A 17,863-nucleotide genomic window follows, 5' to 3' on the forward strand; every position below is an offset into this window, starting at 1 on the left:
TGGCCCCAGGACACAGGCTGGGGAAGGTGGTGTCAGGGCTGGGAATGCCCTGACAGAGGCGTGGGAAGCTTGCTCAGTCCCTGCCTTCCTGCACCCAGCACCGCCAGCCCCTGGCCAGGCACAGGGCAGAGCCATAGATGCCGAGAGAACCCGCGAGGTTCAAAGGCCACCAACAGGTCTTCTCACGGGTGGGACGCACAGCGAGGGGCGGGAAACGTAGCCTGAACAGCAGGATCGGGCCCTGCCCTAAACACGTCCCCTGGGCCCTGCCCTAAACAATGCGGGGAATGCTGGGGCCTCCCAGTAGGCCGCTGCGGCGCCGGCTGACTGGCAGAGGTCCCCGCGGGGATGTGGAATTGACGTGTATGGAACCACTGAGAAAGGACTCCAGTCGAGATCAAGGTCATTTACCAGCTGGGGCCCTGCCTTCGCCCTGCTGTGCTGACAATCCCATGGGGTGACTCTTCCCCATCACATGGGCCAAGTGTTCCTTCCCTGGACAGCCCACAACAGGCTCAGGAGGCCAACCTGGGAGCGCAGCAGCCCCAAGTCAAGACGCTGCCCCTCATGGCCACCCCGAGCCCCAGACGCCAGCCCCCAGGGCTGCCCCATGCACCCCAGGATCAGCCGCTCCCCACAGCGATACTGGGCAAAAGACGACAATTGCCCCCCCCCTCTCCAGTTCGCCTCCTGAGGTCCCTGGAAATGAAAGTCAGAACAAGCCTAACAAGGATGCAGCTGCCCCCTTGCTGCCTGCCCTCCCCAGCCCTAGTCTGGGCTGTGCCTCCCTTGGCTGGGGGCTCTCTGGGCAGTGTCCCACTCTCACATGGGGGCTACAAGGTGTCCCAGGCTCTAGACGATGCCCGATGGGGGCCAGGCCCTCCAGCCCCGAGGAGCGGCAGGCCGGCCCTGTGTTATGCAGGTGGAGCAGAACGCACACCTGGAGGGTTGGGGAGCACTAAAGGGGCCTCCCCGAACTCCACCAGCCTGTGACCAGGGCTCCATTTTCCTTAATGGCCGAGGAACTGCAGGCTCACGACAACCGCGCCCTGACAGCAGCAGGCCCAGGTGCAAGGGGCCTTCAGGTCCCCCAGCTCCCAGCTTTGCTCCTAGTGCCACCTCAGCCCAGGCAAGGAGACGGCTGGGGGGCCCAGCAGCCAGTCACGGCCACGCTGCTGTGAAGCCACTACAAGTGACGCATCGCTTTGCGGGCGGTCCATCCCCAGCACGAGCCCCTTGCTCAGATCCAGTGCTCAGCCCCGGTGCCTCGTTCATTACAAACTCAGCACTGCTCAGCTCCCCCAAGGGCTGCAGCACAGGGAGGGGGGCAGGAGGGCTCCCCATCTCCACTCCAATCCCACCCACCTCCTGCTCGGGAAGAGGCTGTCAGCCCTGGAGCTGGAGGCGCCTCTCGCCGGTGTGCCCTCCCTACCTTTCATCTGCTTGCTGCTCAAAAGAAACACACATGCAGAGTTTAATTAACTTTATTGATATTCAGAAATTAGGAGAATGACTAAAGGTAATTGCTCATTAAAAATCATTACACTGACACAGCAGGCACCGTGCAGGCAGCCTCCTGCCTTGCAATTACGGCTAGAGCTTCGCTGCGGCCTGCCCGGACCCCACGGCCACGCTGGCCCTGCACCGGCTACAGGGAGTGCGGTTCCAAGTGCTGAGCCATGGAAGTGGGGCACGGCTGGACCATCAGCCTGGTCTTTCCCAGCTTGCTGTCGTGCTGACCAGCTCCCCAGTGCCAGAGCACCACAGTGCCCCCAGCCCTGCCTCCTTCGCCACCCTGCATGAGAGGGGCCCCGGCCAGAGCAGGGAGCTGCAGGGCCTCTCCCCAGCTCCCAGCCTCAGGGTGTGGGGAGCTGACTCTAGCTTGGGGATGGTTCCAGTCTAGCTCATGCAGCACCATCCTCTTAGACCAACCCCAGGGACCAGCTGGGATAATGCTGCTGAAGCCCCCCAGAGCAGCAGGTCATGGCATGAACTCCCATTGAACTGAATGGAGTGGGTGACGCCTCTCACAGCAATGGGTTCAGGCTCTCTGCAGACACTGGCAGATGTTGCTGTGTCGGTTACATGCAGGACATGGTTTTGAGCTTTTCTCCTCAACCACAAGAGCTTTTTATTTAAAAAAGGAAGCGGAGGTCTTGTGCTGATCACCTGACTCCAGGAGCTGGGGCCCTAGGCCTATGGTCCCTGAGCCTTAAACCAGCTTTGAAACTACACTGACTTCCATGGAGGCACTCCAGAGACACACTGGGACAGGCCTAACATTTCAATATTGACCCAGCCAAGTGCTTCAGACTGTTCTGAAACTCAGCCCATCTCCCCCCACCCCGGCAGCTGCTTTAGGAGGCAGATTTGAGGCACACAACTATGGATGGGAAATCAATTAACCTTCCAGCTCCAGCAAACACTCCCCGGCTGCGAACTCCAGCGCTGATGACATTCCCCCAGAACAGCACCATGCAAAGCATTGTGGGCAACAGCTGCATATCTGCCAGCCAGCCAGCAATGTCGACGTCTTTGCATTGCTTACAAGGCTGAATTACTGCCGACAACATATGGTGCTTTATGTAACTAGCTAGATACGGCTTCTCCTTGCATCTCCACTATTAACCACGTTTGCTCATGCCTTGCCCTCCGTCAGTGAGCTCTGCTGGGGCAGGAATGCCCTGAACAACGCAAACAAGTCTGAAAGCGACAAGGGAACCCGTCTACCAATAAATCCAAGGGGAGAGATGTACTGCACTACGAAAACAGCTAGTAATTACCCACCAAGCCAACGGGGCCCTGGCAGCTCCCTGCCCGGCCACTCAGGGTCTCTGGGAAACACAACAGCCTCCAAAGGTCAGCGAGGTGGTAGTTAGAAATTGCAGCTCACATTCCTGCCAGGAGCTCAGCACCAGTCACCACCCTAAGAAGCCAGCGGGACCCAAATATCCCATTTCTACTCTTCGGAGGAGCTGCTCACAGCACACATGGAGTGGGAACAGCACACGGTACAAACTCCATTAACTGGGCCCCCAACAGCCCCGGGACCAGATCCTCAGCACAGTTCCATTGGCCAAGTTCCCCCAGCCCCCGTTGGTTGAGGCCCCCCCTCCTGGCTGCCAATGATGCAGAGGAAGGTCCATCACGCACATACAAATCCTCCTCCAGAGGGGAGGTGCAAACACGCTCATCCAACCCTCAGCAAGTTTAATTACAGCCTCCCACAGCCTCAGCTAAACCGCATATATTTGGAGAACTGTAATTTCCCTGCCCTCGGAGTGCCGAGCGATGCAGCCTGAAAGCCTAGCCTCCCGCCCCCTGCCATCCAACGCGCTCCGAGAACCGCCTTGCAGGCTGAAATCCTCCTGCCTGACACGGAGGACTCCCCCCAGGCCCCTGCCATATGGCTGGCTTAGAGCATCCCTCTCCCACTCAGGGTGTCATTCCTATTGCCATCTGGCTGCCTCCAGCGCAGCAAAGCAGCGACGGAGCAAACACAGCAAGCTCTGCTAAGGTGGGCTGTTTTTTTCCCAGGCATCTTCATTTCAGGGAGAGTTCAGGACACGCACCACCAGGTTTGGAAGGGGGGAAAAAAGAGTTTGACACTTAGCAGCTCATGTTCCCGCTACCTCCAGCACCCAAGGGAAGCCGGCTGCTGTTTGCTTTTCCTCCGGCTAGCTCGCAGCAACCTCTGGTTAACAAAGAGGTTCACCTGGCAGTCACCCTCACTCCCCAAGGATGGCCCACTGCTACCCTTAGGCTGCCCGGCCTCCTCCCACCAAGACACAGTTCCACTGGGGGCTGGAGCGTGAGGAGCCAGAGACACTCAGCTCCTTGGCCTGTAGCTTGCAATTAAAGCACCAGCAAGAAGCTTGACATGGTTTTCAAGATGGCCTCTGCATTTCCATGCAGGGAAGCACTGGAGCACTCTGAGTAATGCCAGCCTAATATCAGCCTAATAGGGGAGTATTTGGGAGAATTATTGAGCCAAGGCTTTATAGACTAACAAGTGTTCTGACTCATGTGAGCTGCGAGCTCCGTCCCCGAGCAAGGAAAGAAGCAAAGCTCCAAGTCACAGAGAAATCAATCCCGAAATACCCAGAGCAATGAGACTACAGGAGCACTGCAGATTTAAGGGCATGTCAGACAATGTGGCAATTAAGGAAAACCCAAGGGGCCAGTCAGCCCTCTGGAGATGCAGGCAGGGTAGGGGAGAGAGGCCTTCCCAGGCTCCTGGGAGAGTCCTTGCAGCCAGCATGAAGCAGCGTTCTCCCACAGCCTGGGGGGCCCTCTGCTCTAGGCGGGGGTGGTGGGGAACACAGGGGCAGCTCACCACCCGAACAAGGGCCTGAGCCAGACCCCGTGGGGAGACTCTGATTGGTTCCCTGGGCTTCGGATCAGGCCCAGCGAGCTAACAGTGTTTCCCTTGGCGAGCTACCCGGAGACATGACCATGTGCCACGGCGAGGTAATACGGCCTTCCTCCCTCTCTCCAAAACGGTAACTCTGGCCTCCCTGGCAACGTCCAGCCCAGCGCGGATCCCTGGGCAAGGAGCCCCGGGCAGGGCTCACACTCGGGAACAGTCCAGCTGCTCGGAGGATCCGCAGTGAGCAGAGCAGGGGGATTGGTAACCAGTCTGTGGTTCTGCCTTCACCATAGCTCCGCATGTCCGTCCTCTGCTGGCGTCCCGGGAGAGGAGCCAGAGCGGAGACGGGGGGGACTGGGACGCCAGGCGTTATGCCCCCAGTGCCGTTTGCGATGGCCTGGGCTGTGCAGAGGTCACAGAGCCAGGGGCCATTGCAGCAGGATGGGGCAGATGCCCCAGAAGCACTACTGGCAACCGAAGGCATCACAGCAGCACCAGGGGGCCTGGGCCGTGCCCTAACCCTAGTGGGTATAAATGGATGTTAGAAGAAAAAAAGCTACTGAACATCTAAGCAGCCGGGGGAGGCTCCTCCAGGAGGAAAAGGCACCAGGGAAGGTGTATTACCGGCTCTGGTGGGGGTTTCTCTTTTGATCATGTCCAGCATGGGAGCTTGTTATTGTATTAATACCAGAGACTGGGAAGAGCCAGGCCAGACCAGAGCCAGGCCTCCCCTCAATTAGCCACTGCCTGGTGCACCAGCCCCCAGGACTCTCCCATGTTACTGGCAGGGCCGACCCGCCAGCCCACAGAAACCGGCCCTAGAGCGCCAGCCCCGGGAAGCAGCACATGGGGGGGGCTCTGGGAGCCAAACCACCATCTTAGGTCAGCAGCTGGGCAGGATTTTCGCCCCATCGCCCGCCCACTGCTGCCCATGGGCTGAGGGCACACCCGGAGCTGTGGGGAGCGCGGAGCCGGCCGGGGCCCCGGGGCCCCGGGGCGCTCTGACAACGGGCGCAGCAGGACAAGTCGTTCGGCGAAGATCACAGGAAGCCGAAGGAAAGGAGGCGGCGAAGCGCGGGCTCCTGGCGAAGGCGGCGGGAATTGGTGTCTGGCAGCCCCGCTATCAGCAGAGGGCGGGCGGTGCTGCGAGACCCGCAGCCAGAAACACCCGCTTCAGCGAAGCGGTTCGTGCGGAATCCGGTTTCACCCCAATCGCAGGAGGCTCGGGGTAAACCAGCTCCGTGTCCCCCCCGGCCCGGGCAGGCTACTCCTGTTTGCAGCGCTACAAAGGAGCTTTACCAGCAGTCCGCGCCGTGCCGGGAGGGGTAACGGGGCGGCCAAAGGCAGAGCAGACTCACACGCGTTTACACGGGCAGCTCCAGTCATTCGGAGCGGGCGCTAGAGCAGCCGCGCCGGGACCTGCAGGGAACGGCGGGGCTGTTGGGGGCAGGCGCGCCGGGCCAGCCTCATCCCCCCACGGCTCGGGCCAGGGGGGTCCCAGCCGAGGCGGGACCCCGCGTAGGAATTACAGACACTCGGCAACTGAGGTCCGAAGGCAAAAGGATCAGCTACGCCCAGCCCCGCGCTCCAGCCCCGCGCCCCTAGCAGCGGGCTGCGGTGCCCGACACCCCGCGCACCCTGCGGCCGAGCGAGCCGCCCAGAGCCGGCCGGGGGCTGCCGGAATTGTTCCCCGAACGCCTCTCCCCGGGCCGGGCGCGGCTGCGTCCCGGCCGGGAGCCGAAGTCCCCAGCCCGCTCCCCACCCGCGAGCGAGCTCCCGTGTCTACCCCGCAAACCCGCCAGTCTCCGAACTTCTGCCGGGCCCGGCACCCCCCAGCCCGCAGGACCAGGGGCCCCAGAGCGACACCCGGCTCGGGTCACGGACCCCACCCCGAGCCCGCTCCTCGCAGCGCCTGGCGGGGTTAGTCCGGGCAAGGGGGCCCGGCTGCCCCACCGCCGGATCGGCCGCTGCCCGGGGGGCGCCTCGGCTGCTCCTGGCCAGTGGGCTCCGCGGGGCGGAGGATCCCGGGGAGCCGGCAGCCGAGTTGACGGGAGAGCGCAACTTGGCAAAGTTTGGCGCAAGGAGCCGCGCTGGCCGGGAGCGGCCGGGCCCGGGGGGACCCCTCGGGCTCGGGCGGATCCGCAGCCTCGGCCGGGCTGCGCCGTGCGGAGCCCCGAGCCCAGCGGCGGGCGCCAGGCAGCAGAGCCGGGGCTGGGACCGGCTGCCCGGGCTGCGGGGGACCCGGGCGAACCCCAGGCGGGCGGCCCGAGGGGGGGCAGCGGCGCCCCCCGGAGAAGTTGGGGGGCGGGCGCGGAGCGAGCTCTTACCTCGAGCCTGGCCCTGGAGCAGCGCGGCGAGCAGCAGCAGGCAGCCGGCGAGCCCGCGGGCGGGAGCCCCCGGCGCGGCGCCCATGGCCGGGGCTCGGCGCGGCTGCAATCCGCGCTCCCCGCGCTCAGCTGCGGCTCCGGACCCGGCGCTGCCCGTCAGCACCGCGGAGAGCGCCTGGCGTCTGCTCCGGCGAGCCGCTCCTACCGTAACGCTGCGAGTAGCGCGCCCCGCCAATCCTGCGGGGACGCCCGGCCGCCGCTCCGGGGGAGGGGGGCTGGTTCCTCCCCGCTGCGCCGGGCTGGGGGGCGGGGGCAGCGCCGGCCCCGGATCTGCCCCCCCGGCGTCACATGGCGCTGCCAGCGCCCCCCCTGCCCCCGCCCGCAGCGCCGCCGGAGTCCCGCACACCCGGCAAAGTTGGCGGCGAGTTGCGGGGCGCACGCACGGGGGGGCCCCGCAGGGGTAACGCAGCCGGCTTTGGAGCTCACAAAGGAGGCAGCTGCCGGCCCGGGACAGGGCAGCGCCGGGCTGGTGCCGCGGGGATCTCAGCGAGTGACTGCGGAGAGCCGGGCTCCTTCGGGCGGGGGGCGCGCAGCCCTTCCCGGGCTCCCTCCCTGGCCCCCGGGCCGGAGCCCGCGTCTCCTTCCTGCCGACCTGCGACCTGCACAAGGTTAATCGCTCGCGGGGCCAGTCAAGCAGATTTGACAAGGATAGCCCCTCCCCCACCCATCCCTAAATCGTCCTTGTTCGGTTCCAGCGAGTTGCCCCAGTTGTTATTTTCCAGGCTGGAGGAAGGGCAGCTCTGGCAGGAGGCTTCCTCGTGCCTGCCCCCCTCCCCCTTTCCCCCATCTGTCAGCCCTGCCTTCTCCTGGGGCAGAACCAGACCCAAGGACAGCCCTAGAGATCCGGGGGATTGAATGGTTACTGGATTCAGACCCATTCTGGGTCCGGCCTCTGGGCCCCTGCTTTGGATTTCTCCTCCTTGCGTTGAATGGTAACCTCCTCCTGGGGGGAGAGCAGCGATTTCCAAGCGACAGAAAGAACTGCTGGCAGCAGACAGATGGCGTTTGGAATGAGCTCGGAGAGCTGCTCCAAGCTGCTAGCTGGACACGTCTGAATGTAGTAAATAAAATAATTAAAATAAAAAAATCAGCTGTTTGCTTAATGAAATCCCCCCTTAGTCAGAGTCCAGCTGGCTTTGGGTTCGGGCAGGCACCACACCCCAGGGAAATGGCTGCAGCGCCCTTCCAGCCTGTACCTACCTCCACAAACACACAGCAACAGGCCGCCGAAGGAGCCGTTCTGCAGCCTGTCCATATACTTGGGGCCAGGGCTTTGTCTTGCCCCAGCGTGGCCATGCACCTTCTCCCCCTGAGCGCGGCATTGGCCTGTCACCCACAGAGGCTGCACTTCCACCTGGAAGCTGGCAAAGTGCTGCAAACCAAGCGTAGGCATCAGGCTGTTAGCAGCCCTCCGCTGGGTACCCTAAGCTGAGATCCTAGGAAGGAATCTGCTTGCTGCAAATCATGATTCTCTTAAGAAGCAGAGCGGCCTTTCCCAGTAGGCAGAGCCTGCCCCTCCCTCCCACGTCCTGGCTGAACATGGGATAGAAATGCTGAGATGAAAGGGAAACGTTTCTTTCCAACATCCTTGCCTAGCACCTGGCCCCTCGGCTGGATAGGAGGGCATTTCGAGGAAGACTGACCCTCTTACTCCAGGTGTATGTTAGCATAACCGCACTGAAGGCAACCGAGTTCCCGCTTTATACTGCTCGAACTCTCCGGGCTTTGGTACCAGTGGAACTCCACCCCACTGGATTCCTGCACCTCGTTCTTAGTGGCATACACACATGGCTCTGGTCACTTATTTCTGCTCCCGCTCTGACATTGCTGGTACACCCACGTTCCAAGTGAGAGCAGGAGAACACTGCTCTAGCCTGGGGCAGCTCTAAATCACACGTGATTCAGAGTGGGAGGAAGTAGCCTCTGTTTTTTAAATACACGTACAGACAAGACAATACTAGCTATTGTTCGCCTAGGCAATGCAGAGCATTTGCAGTAACCCTACAATACGTGAGGGGAGAGCAGACCAGGGATCCAAGTAACACTGGATTCTCAGTTACCATTTTAAGTGACAAAAAAGCAACTGTTTTGAAAGCCCCAAGCAGCTTAGATGCTGGAGCCTCCATGGAGAGCTGAGTTTCATTGCGGGCTAGGCACCCAGCACACATCTGCAAAGCACTTTCAATGCTAAATTTGAAACTTTGATCCTCAGTAGCTCTATAAATGTTTAATGCAAAAACGCTTCTGAAAGGACTCAGAAGATGTGCAGTTTGAAGCCAAATTGAACTTTCTAATATTATGATATTCAAATAACTTTAAGCTGCTTGGCACTTTCCAGGGCACATACTTGGACTCTTAATGAGGGGGGACGCCTTTAAAAATAGCTGTTGATTTAAAAATAAAACAAACACCTGATTTGCAGGTACCGTCAAAGCTTTATTGAAGGGAAGCGATGGGAAGAGAAATGATATGTGAATGCAAATACAGCTCAACAAACAAAGCAGCAAATAAACTCGCAGACGAATAATCAGCCCCTTTGGAGCCTGCTGGAGGTGTGTGGATGTGTGCGTGTGAGACAGTGTCTCGGTGTGTTTGCATTTATCTGAAGTGCATGACAAGCTGAAGACTGAATTTAATTGAAAACCTCATCATTTCCCCATGGCTTGTCTCACAGCTGCGTGAGCTCAGACAGCACCCGAGTTTCTGGGTCCCCCCAGTTATCCGAGGCTCCTGGGGTCAGGGGTGGTTCTTCACTCCAGCCCAATTCTTTACAATGCCAGTGGAAGCCGCCGAGCCGAGACGCAAGCGGAAGCTGGCAGGAGGTTCTTGCTTGGGTGATTTGTGACCTTTGGGCAAATGGCAAATGTAAAGCGTGGCCCAGCTGTGCTGCGAGAACACCCAGGGCACCAAGCACCAAGGCAGGTAGATCGCAACAACTGAGCATATAGGGCACATTCAAGGAGTTAGCCAAGGGCGAGAAGTGGAGGGGGGAGGGGCCTCTGAGAGTGGAAAATGGCAGATTAGGAGCTTGGTTTCTAATGGATCCTAAAAACCGATGCAGCCGGGGGAGGGTCTCCGGGCTGCTGCTAGGTTGCCCCCATGAGGGCTGGCCAAAATGTGTACAGGATGGCAGCCTGGTGAGCCCGGAAACACCCGGGCTGAGGAGGGGACCAGGGAAGTGACTGAAGGATGGGGTGGTGGGGGGGAGAAACCAAAGGGCAAACTGCAAAGGTGCTTCAGGTGCATGAGGAGATGCTGTGGAAGTGGACCCAGCTCCCAGCACTGCACAGAGACCAGGTGCTGCTGGAAGTCCTGTCAGCACGTGACAGGAGGGGGCCGAGGCCTGTGCCCAGCAGGCTCCAGGCAGCACTGAGCAATGCAGAGAGGGGGAGTGGGTGGCTCGTCCCCAGATCAGGCCATTGGGTGCATTCACATAACTACGGCCATCCCTGGGGATGGAGGGGAGCTTTAGCCAAAACACAGGGCCTGATTCTCCATGCCTTGCACTTCACACCATCACTGACTCGTGCAAGGTGAGTGCCACGTGCTTTGCACTGGAGTTGATGGCCGTACAAGGCACAGGACGAGAGAGGACCGGGCCCACATTGTTAACAGATGCCGAGAGTTGTTAATTTCCCTCCTTCCCCTTCGATCCTGGAAACAGCAGCTGGGCCAGCCTGAAGGCAGATGGGAAAGGGGCCAGGAACAAGGGACAGACCAGGAAATCCACAGCCGAGACACAGGGAGGGAGGAGGCCCTGCTAACAGAAGCCCTGCAAAGGACTCATGGCCTCCTTTGAGTATCATTTAAAACACCCTGAAGGTTCCCCCTTTCGGCCTCAAACCTTTTTTTAACCTTTGAAATACCAGGAAGGTTAAACTAGTCCAGAGTGTTGCTGGAGGCGCCTGTGGGTCTCAGTATGGGTGTGCAAGTGCTGGCAGCTTGGGAAGGGCCGGAAGATGAATCATTAGCAAAGAAATCCTTTTCCTGAAGAGTTCATTAGGCCTCAGAGTTGAATACGTGTTTAAAAGCCAAGAGGTTTAAACAGTCCCTCCTCTCTCAGCTACTCACCGTTCAGTCACTGTAACAAGCAGCAAGCTCTTGTGAGTCCAGGCACCAGCGTGAAAAGAAGCAGGAACCCCCCCCCCCACACACACACACACTTTTTAAAGACAAACGTTTCTGACCTTCTCTCTCCATGACAAACAAGCCCAAGCGCAGCTGTATAGTCCCTTTGCATGTCACCATTAACGAGCAAGACCTTCAGGGCAGAATATTTAGAAACACAGGAGCGAAGAGCCTCTGGGAGTCAGGAAAACATTCCTTTTCCTGTACTTGGCAGCACCACAGACTAAAGGTAATCTACAAGGTCACTACGTATCACACAGGCAGGCTGCTGCAATCAATATGGACCTGCCATGGGTACCAAAGATAGAAGACATCTGTCAGAGGCAGTAGATTGGTCTAGAGGAAGCTGAGTGCTGGTGTCTCACCAGGATCAGCATTGGGGCTGGTCTGACCCACTAAGGAAATCAATGACCCAGAGGAAGAGCCATGCAGGGCTGGAGTTGTCAGTGACACAAAACAGATGAAGCCAGGGTACTCTGTTATTATTAATTATTATTGAATAAGTGCTGACAAGACACAATGAACAGACAGTGCCTGCTGGGGAGAGCTGGTGAGCTAAGCCAGATGTAGAAGGGCAGACGCAGAGGAGGAGTGGACCTGGACAATTAATGTATGTTCATGATTTATTTCAGTTGCCTTTGTGTGCCTTTGGCAGGAAGTAGGAACAGAGTGCCAAGAATTCCTGCATTCTGATCTCAGCCCTGCCTACTATAGGATCTTGGGCAAGTCAGAACCCTTATGTGCCTCAGTTTCCCCATCCATAAACTACAGCTAATAATCCTCCCTGCTTCACAGGTGTGTCAATGTCTGCAAAATGCTTAGGGACAGGGAAGAGGGCCCATTAACTGAGGAGGGGGAGAGCTTTCAGGATGGCAGGTCAGCAACAGTGAAGGGGTTTGGGTAATTCCAGCTCGCCAAAAAACTTCTTCCACTTGTGTTGAGTTTCAAGAGACAAAGGGCCTGATGCCTGGGCCCCAGTTCTCTTAGGAAAATGAGAAAGCTGCTGCTCGAGGCACCTCCTCCTGCGAAACCATGGGAGGCAGAAAAGCCCAAGCCCAGGGCTGTGTCCACGGGCTGGAATGCCAGCTGCTCTGAGGATCTAAAGCTGAAAGGTAATTTCCGGGGTCTGAAGTACATGGCTATTTCTACCAAGTTGTCAAGTGTTACTGATTCATGCAATCTTGTTAAAAGATATGAAATCCAATCCCCCGTCCCTCTCACGGAGCCAAGGGGCTCAGCTCAGATCATTAGAGCTATCCAGGAGCCTCAAAGTCCCACATCTCCGGCCTGACACTTGATTGGATGTGAGACAGGCTGTTGTCAGGACCGCTCTTCTCCTGGCATTCACTGCTCAGATTGGCAGCAGCTCTCCTGTCATCTCCTCTCCTTCGCTCACAACTTTCTGTGCAGAGCATTTGCTCTGGCGCAGATGAGAGGGATATTGTCAGTGCTTCGGCAAGCTGCCGGGGCTGACCTCAATCCGAGACAGCCCGTGTAATTCTCATTCCCATCCCAGAGATACGAGGGGAAATTGCAGCTCTGAGAAATGCCCTTTCAAGCACTAACCCGGGCTCAGCAAGTTATCAGCACTGCAGATTTAATTCTGAGCAGAGACGCCATCCAGGGCGCCCGGGGAGCCAAGCGCCGGCCTCGTCACCCCGAAGCCGGGTGAAGGTGGGCAAGGACACGCAATCCGGAAGGAGATAAACGCTTGAGCCGATTGGCTTGGATTGTCTCTCTGCCACTGATCTAGTGCGAGGGCTGCCACCCCTTGAGGTCCAAACGAGGGGCCACGCAGGATGATCCGGAGCCCACAGCAGTGGCCAGCTGGCCGTGTGTTCTGGGCACCTGTCTAGTGTTCCCAGGACAGCTACTCAAAGAAGGGACGATCCTGGGAGAACTGGGACACGCGACAGCCCGAGCTAGGATTGCCTTGTATGAGTCCAGACTGGCCAGAGCAGACGCGTGATGCTCCTTGTGGCCTCCAGGGCGGCGCAGCAGACACCTTCCCCGTCTCTTCATGCATAGACAGGGGCTCAACCCGGCTGGATTTCTTGTAAGTTGCCACTTTCCAGCTGCTGACGGCTACACAAGCTCCTGCCTCCTCTGTCCCTGGGCCCAGCCGGCAAGGCCTGCAGCCGCCTCCCCTTGGGTGAGCTTTGTTACAATGGAGTCAGGCCCCAGGTGTGAGCAGAAGCCACTGGGGGTGCCGGGGTAGCTCACCGCACAAACCTGCAGGGCTGGCTGCGTCCCGCAGCATTGCAGGGCCTGTCCCCAGGCGAGCCCGGAGAACGGCAGCTGGCCCCCCAAGTCTGTGAATTCCCGGGGCATGGCACGATGGTCCAGGCTGCTTCCCCAGAGCCCAGTGGGGCTGGGTTTGAGACCCAGCTCGGCAACGGTGGGAGTCAGTCCACACTTTGCTGTGACGGATCGGTGCCCGTGGCCCTCTGGCTGAGCCCACTGCAGCCAATTAGCAGGCTCTTGCCGGAGCCGTCCCAGCTACAGGGTAGCAGCTGCCTGCCTGCCACAGCTGAACAAAACTGTCACATGAACGTCCGTGCCACCAGCCGCTTAGTAACACTAACCTCCAACGTGTCATCTTTCTATCTCCATGGGAATCCCACGCAGCTGGCTAGCTCTGAATCGCACCAGCGCTACGGTCAGGCAGCACGGCTCCTCCAGCTTCAACCCACAGAAGCCAAGAAGCACAGAGTCATCTCTGCCATGCAAGAGACCCTGGGCTGAGAGCGCTCAGAGCCGCCGCGTGGCCACTCAGGGCCAGCAGGTTCCTCCTGGGCTAGTCTGGGTTTGTGACATCACAGCAGCTGTGATGTCGTAGAGGCCAGACAGAGGCTGCATTGAAGGAGCCCGAGGAGCTGGAGCCCAGTTTGTAGCCAAAGCCCGGGTTCCTCGCCCGCCCTGTCCTGTCAGAACTGGGCCGTGTCTGCCAAGCTCACTGGTCTGCTTTGCTTCCCCTGCACTACGCTGTTCGTCCTCCCAGGACAGCAGCCATTCTGCACTCAGCCAGGCCGGCTGAGGGGACACATGGGGCTTCGCGTTGGCTGGCTTCGAGCAGACATATACAAGACATTTGGAGCGAACGTCCCCTGTTGCTCTTTGTGTGCTCGAGAGTGAGGAGGGGAGCGAGGCGGAAGCCGAACCATTGGGAGACGGGAGCTTTGCCAAGCTCCCATGAGGCAAAGCTTCAAATCACGTTCGCTGGCCCAGCAGCTCCAGCAAAGGAAGAACTCTCTTGTCTCTGGCGGGGATAATAACCAGCTGTCGAAAAGGCTTCCTGATGGGTCTTTTAGTATCCCCCCCTCCTGGATAATTACAGCCCGTTGAGTCACAGTCCCAGTACTGTCCAGCACCGCCCACCAACGTCACGCTAGCCTCGCTCATCCGCAGCGTTAGCACGGACTCCAAACTTCCCCCTTCCTCGGCAGCGGGCAGAGAAAGGGACAGAAAATGCAAATTCTCCTCTTGTCAAATCATCCTCAAACTGGCAACCAACCCACTCCCCCTGCCCCAGCCCCGGTCCCCAAAACAGACTTTGAGCAGCCTGTGCTTGGTTTCAGCTCTTCCAGAGCTCACTGAAGTCCCAACTGATTAGAAAGAAGCACTTGGAAATTGGAAGCAATCTTTTTATTTACTGCTTCAACTCTGGCCCTATAAAGGTGGCAGGAACCATGCTGCCTGTAGCAGGGAATGAGAAAATCAATCAGATCACCTGCTGCATATTTGTTTGCTAATCAATTTCCTGAGCTGCTTCTCCTCCACATGGATTAGGGAGATGACACAGGGGCTCGGAGCATTGCAGACAGGTCAGATCAGAGCAGGTTTGCTGAGCAGACCCAGAACATGCACAAACTGGCAGCTGAGACATCGTCAGAGAGACTAGATCTCAGTTCCCTTGGTTATCGGATCAACTGGGAAGAGGCGCTGAGAGCACGGGACTCAACTGGGGACTCCCAGTACATCGGCTTGTTAATTATTATTATTATTGTGCTTCTGTTTAAATCCTGAGCTCAGCAGGTAATGTCATGCCCCGGAGCCCCTCCCCATGCAGCTCCCGAGGAAAGGACAATGCCAGGGCTGGTCGAGTGACGCAGGAGGCAGGGTCTAGCTTCCTAAGCAGCCAGGGCTGGCGTCTGTGGGACCCAAGGCCCTGGTTTTGCCTGGCAGAGTTACTGGTGGGTTCTGTGCGCACCCAGGCCTTGGGAGACCCTCCCAGTCTTCCCTGGCTGGTCCAATAGATTCATTGTGCTAGGTCCGTTCATTATGTGCACCACTGGAGCATCCAGAGCTTCGAGTCAGGCTAGGGACTGTGCTACACACACACACACCAGTGTGTAGGGCCGCTACAACACACACACACACACACACCAGAGTCAGCGGCTCATGGCTTAACAGGGGCTAGCTGGACCCTGCCCCCCGGCTCTGTGTAAAGGGTGGGGCGGAGCTGCCCAACCACAGGAGAGCCCCAGAGAAGTGGGTGGGGCCTGGCACAATCCCCTCCCACAGGGAATAAGCTACTGCTCTCTTCCCCCATCATGCCAGCTAAGTGGGGGTGAGGACTGGCAGCCCTGCCATGCCTCGGGCCATCTCCCTAGGACTGTCCCAGCACCACTGGGAAGGAAAAGGGAATCCAGTGGACCAAGCTGGCGGGCGCTGCCCATGGGCTGCAGGTCACCCAGCGGCCCCCAGTGACGGGCAGAGCCCGGGAATACTAATGGGGCTCAAAGTGGGACGTTCACAGACACCCGGGAAAATACAGCATCGCATTAAGCAGCAGTGACCTGTGAACCAAGTAGCACGACTCATCCCCCTCACTGACTCTCGAACCTGGGGGCTCTGCAGCTGGATACATCAATGTATTTGGGGGGAATCAAAGGCTTGTGCGGGTCAGTAGCAGACACCCCCGGCAGACAGCCCTCCTGCAATCCAGACAATCAATGTAAACACACTACAAGTCGCACCGAGCAGGGGCAATTGATCTCGGTCTATGGGGTCGTCCACACGCTGTGCCGCTGTAGCACGTCAGTGTAGACACTACCTACACCGATGGGAGGGTTCTCCTGTCGCTGCAGTTAATCACCTCCCCGAGAGGCGGCAGCTAGGTTGGCGGAGGAATTCTTCTGTCTACACCAGGGTTAGGTCAGTCTAGCCCCGGCTCTGGGAAGGTGGATGTTTCACGCCCGGAGAGACCGAGCTATGCCATGTCAGTTCCAGAGGAGACCAGCCCTTGTTTGGAGTGACGTGAGCACGCCAGGCCAGCGAGCGGCTTTGAATTTCTGCAGCACTAGCGGAGTTTTCTTCCGTCACCGGGCTGCTCTGATTAGCCCACGTTTGTATCTCGCTGGTGGATGGAACCCCTAGGGGTGTAAGTCAGCCTGGGACTCCGGTGCCAATTTATCCTCGTCCAGAGGAATCCTGCACAGCCCGGGGCACTGGACTTCACGGCTCGGCTAGACACTAAAAAGCAGAGCCTCGGGAAAGACCTGGATTTATGGCTCATCACAACACTCTGTAGCCCACTGACCCCCGTCTCCTGCTGAGTGTTAACCTCCAATGGGCTCGTGCAACAGGTGTGAAGTCCTTACGCTGACCAATCCGCTCCTGACACTCAGCGCCCCAGCCCCAGCCTTAGGGAAGGGCTCTGCATGCCCCGAAGCTGGGCCAATAAAAGCTATTACCTCCCCCCTCCTTGCCTCTGCAGCAGCCAAAGACCTGAAGCTACTCCGGTTTACACCAGCCGGGGATCTGGCCCAAGAATTCATTTTACTCTTTCCTTCCAGTGCCGGGCGGGAGCTTAACCAAAGGCTCATGGTCAGCGCTGCCAACTCACACAGCTGTATTGGGAGCTCGTGACAGCTGGTGCCTGCCGAAAGCCCCAGCTCCTGGAGGCCTGGGACTGCAGGAGAAACAGCTTCTAAGAAGCCATTTCACGTTCTAACCCTGCTGCTGTGGGATCCGCTGGAGATGTGGCCCTGCCCGGCTCACAAACCGCAAGGCCAAGCTGGAATAATTTAAAACTCACCTGATCTGGGGGAGTCCCGGCTCCCGATTGCTGAGTGCCTGGAGGCAGCAGTACCGGAGCTGGCATCCGCAAGTGCAGCTCAGCCCTGTGGCCTGGCCGGGAGCCCTTTCCCGCTTGCTGATGGTAGGCGCTTGCAGCAAGGCCTTGGCAGAGCCACACACCCTCGCACCAGCTGCAATGGGCCCTGACTCCATCCCCCACCGCTGGCCACACCCTTCCCTCTCCTCCAGAGCTGTTGCTAATTAAGATCCTGGGTGCAATATGCAAACCCTGAGCAAACCAGTCTCCGAGGCCCACTGCACAACATCAATGAATTCTCCCTTCTGGCACTTGGCCCTGACACTGCAGAGGTTTAAATGAGCACATGGGGCAAGGCAGCTGACCCACCGCTGTCGTGTGCGTCCGGACTCAGATCTGCTTTCCCCAGTGACAGAATTCAGGGTTTGCCCCTTCTCTCTCCGGTTGGCCCTGCGGAGCCAGCCCAGCTGAGGGAGAAGGACCTGGTCTGGTCTGGCTCTGGGGGGCTCATCACCGAGAGAATTGTTCATTAAGCTTCAGTTGCAGAATCTTCGCTCCTGGGGATGAGGCGTGAGCCAGCCAGTGGCCAGCTTGAGTGATCCCTGGGAGGAGCCTGCCGGGTTGGCAGCTAGAGAAAGAAACAGCTTTTCGCTTGTAATTTGGGCAAATTTGAGCCGGCGCCGCTGAGGGATAATGGACGTGGAACTGCACAATGCCAGCGTCTCAGAGCCACTTTCTGGTAAACATCAGGGCTCCAGCAGCTGTTCTTGGAAGCGTACAGCAGGTAGCCCCATGTTTGCTTAACATGAAATGAACAGGACGGCAGGGCACACGCTTCCCTCGCTGCCAGGCACCGTAATTCTACCGCTTTGAATTCCTCCCCTGCGGCTCCCTGAGCGCCGAGAGGCTGTGATGTCGTCA

The 17,863-nt window shown here is 58.7% G+C and overlaps 1 protein-coding gene across 2 annotated transcripts in view; it reads right to left on the minus strand.

The window, feature by feature from the left end:
* The window catches only part of SEZ6 (seizure related 6 homolog), a 60,324-nt gene extending 53,495 nt beyond the window's left edge, over nucleotides 1-6,829 (minus strand). For both annotated transcript variants that reach the window (XM_054008566.1, XM_054008565.1), the window contains exon 1: nucleotides 6,697-6,829. In XM_054008566.1, coding sequence (XP_053864541.1) covers nucleotides 6,697-6,781 — 85 coding nt within the window. In that variant the 5' untranslated portion in view covers nucleotides 6,782-6,829. The remainder of the gene's footprint in view (nucleotides 1-6,696) is intronic.
* Between the last annotated feature and the right edge of the window lie 11,034 nt (nucleotides 6,830-17,863).

The sequence above is a fragment of the Malaclemys terrapin genome, chromosome 18 (genome assembly GCF_027887155.1).
Source record: "Malaclemys terrapin pileata isolate rMalTer1 chromosome 18, rMalTer1.hap1, whole genome shotgun sequence".
In the NCBI taxonomy this organism is placed as follows: Eukaryota; Metazoa; Chordata; order Testudines; family Emydidae; genus Malaclemys; species Malaclemys terrapin.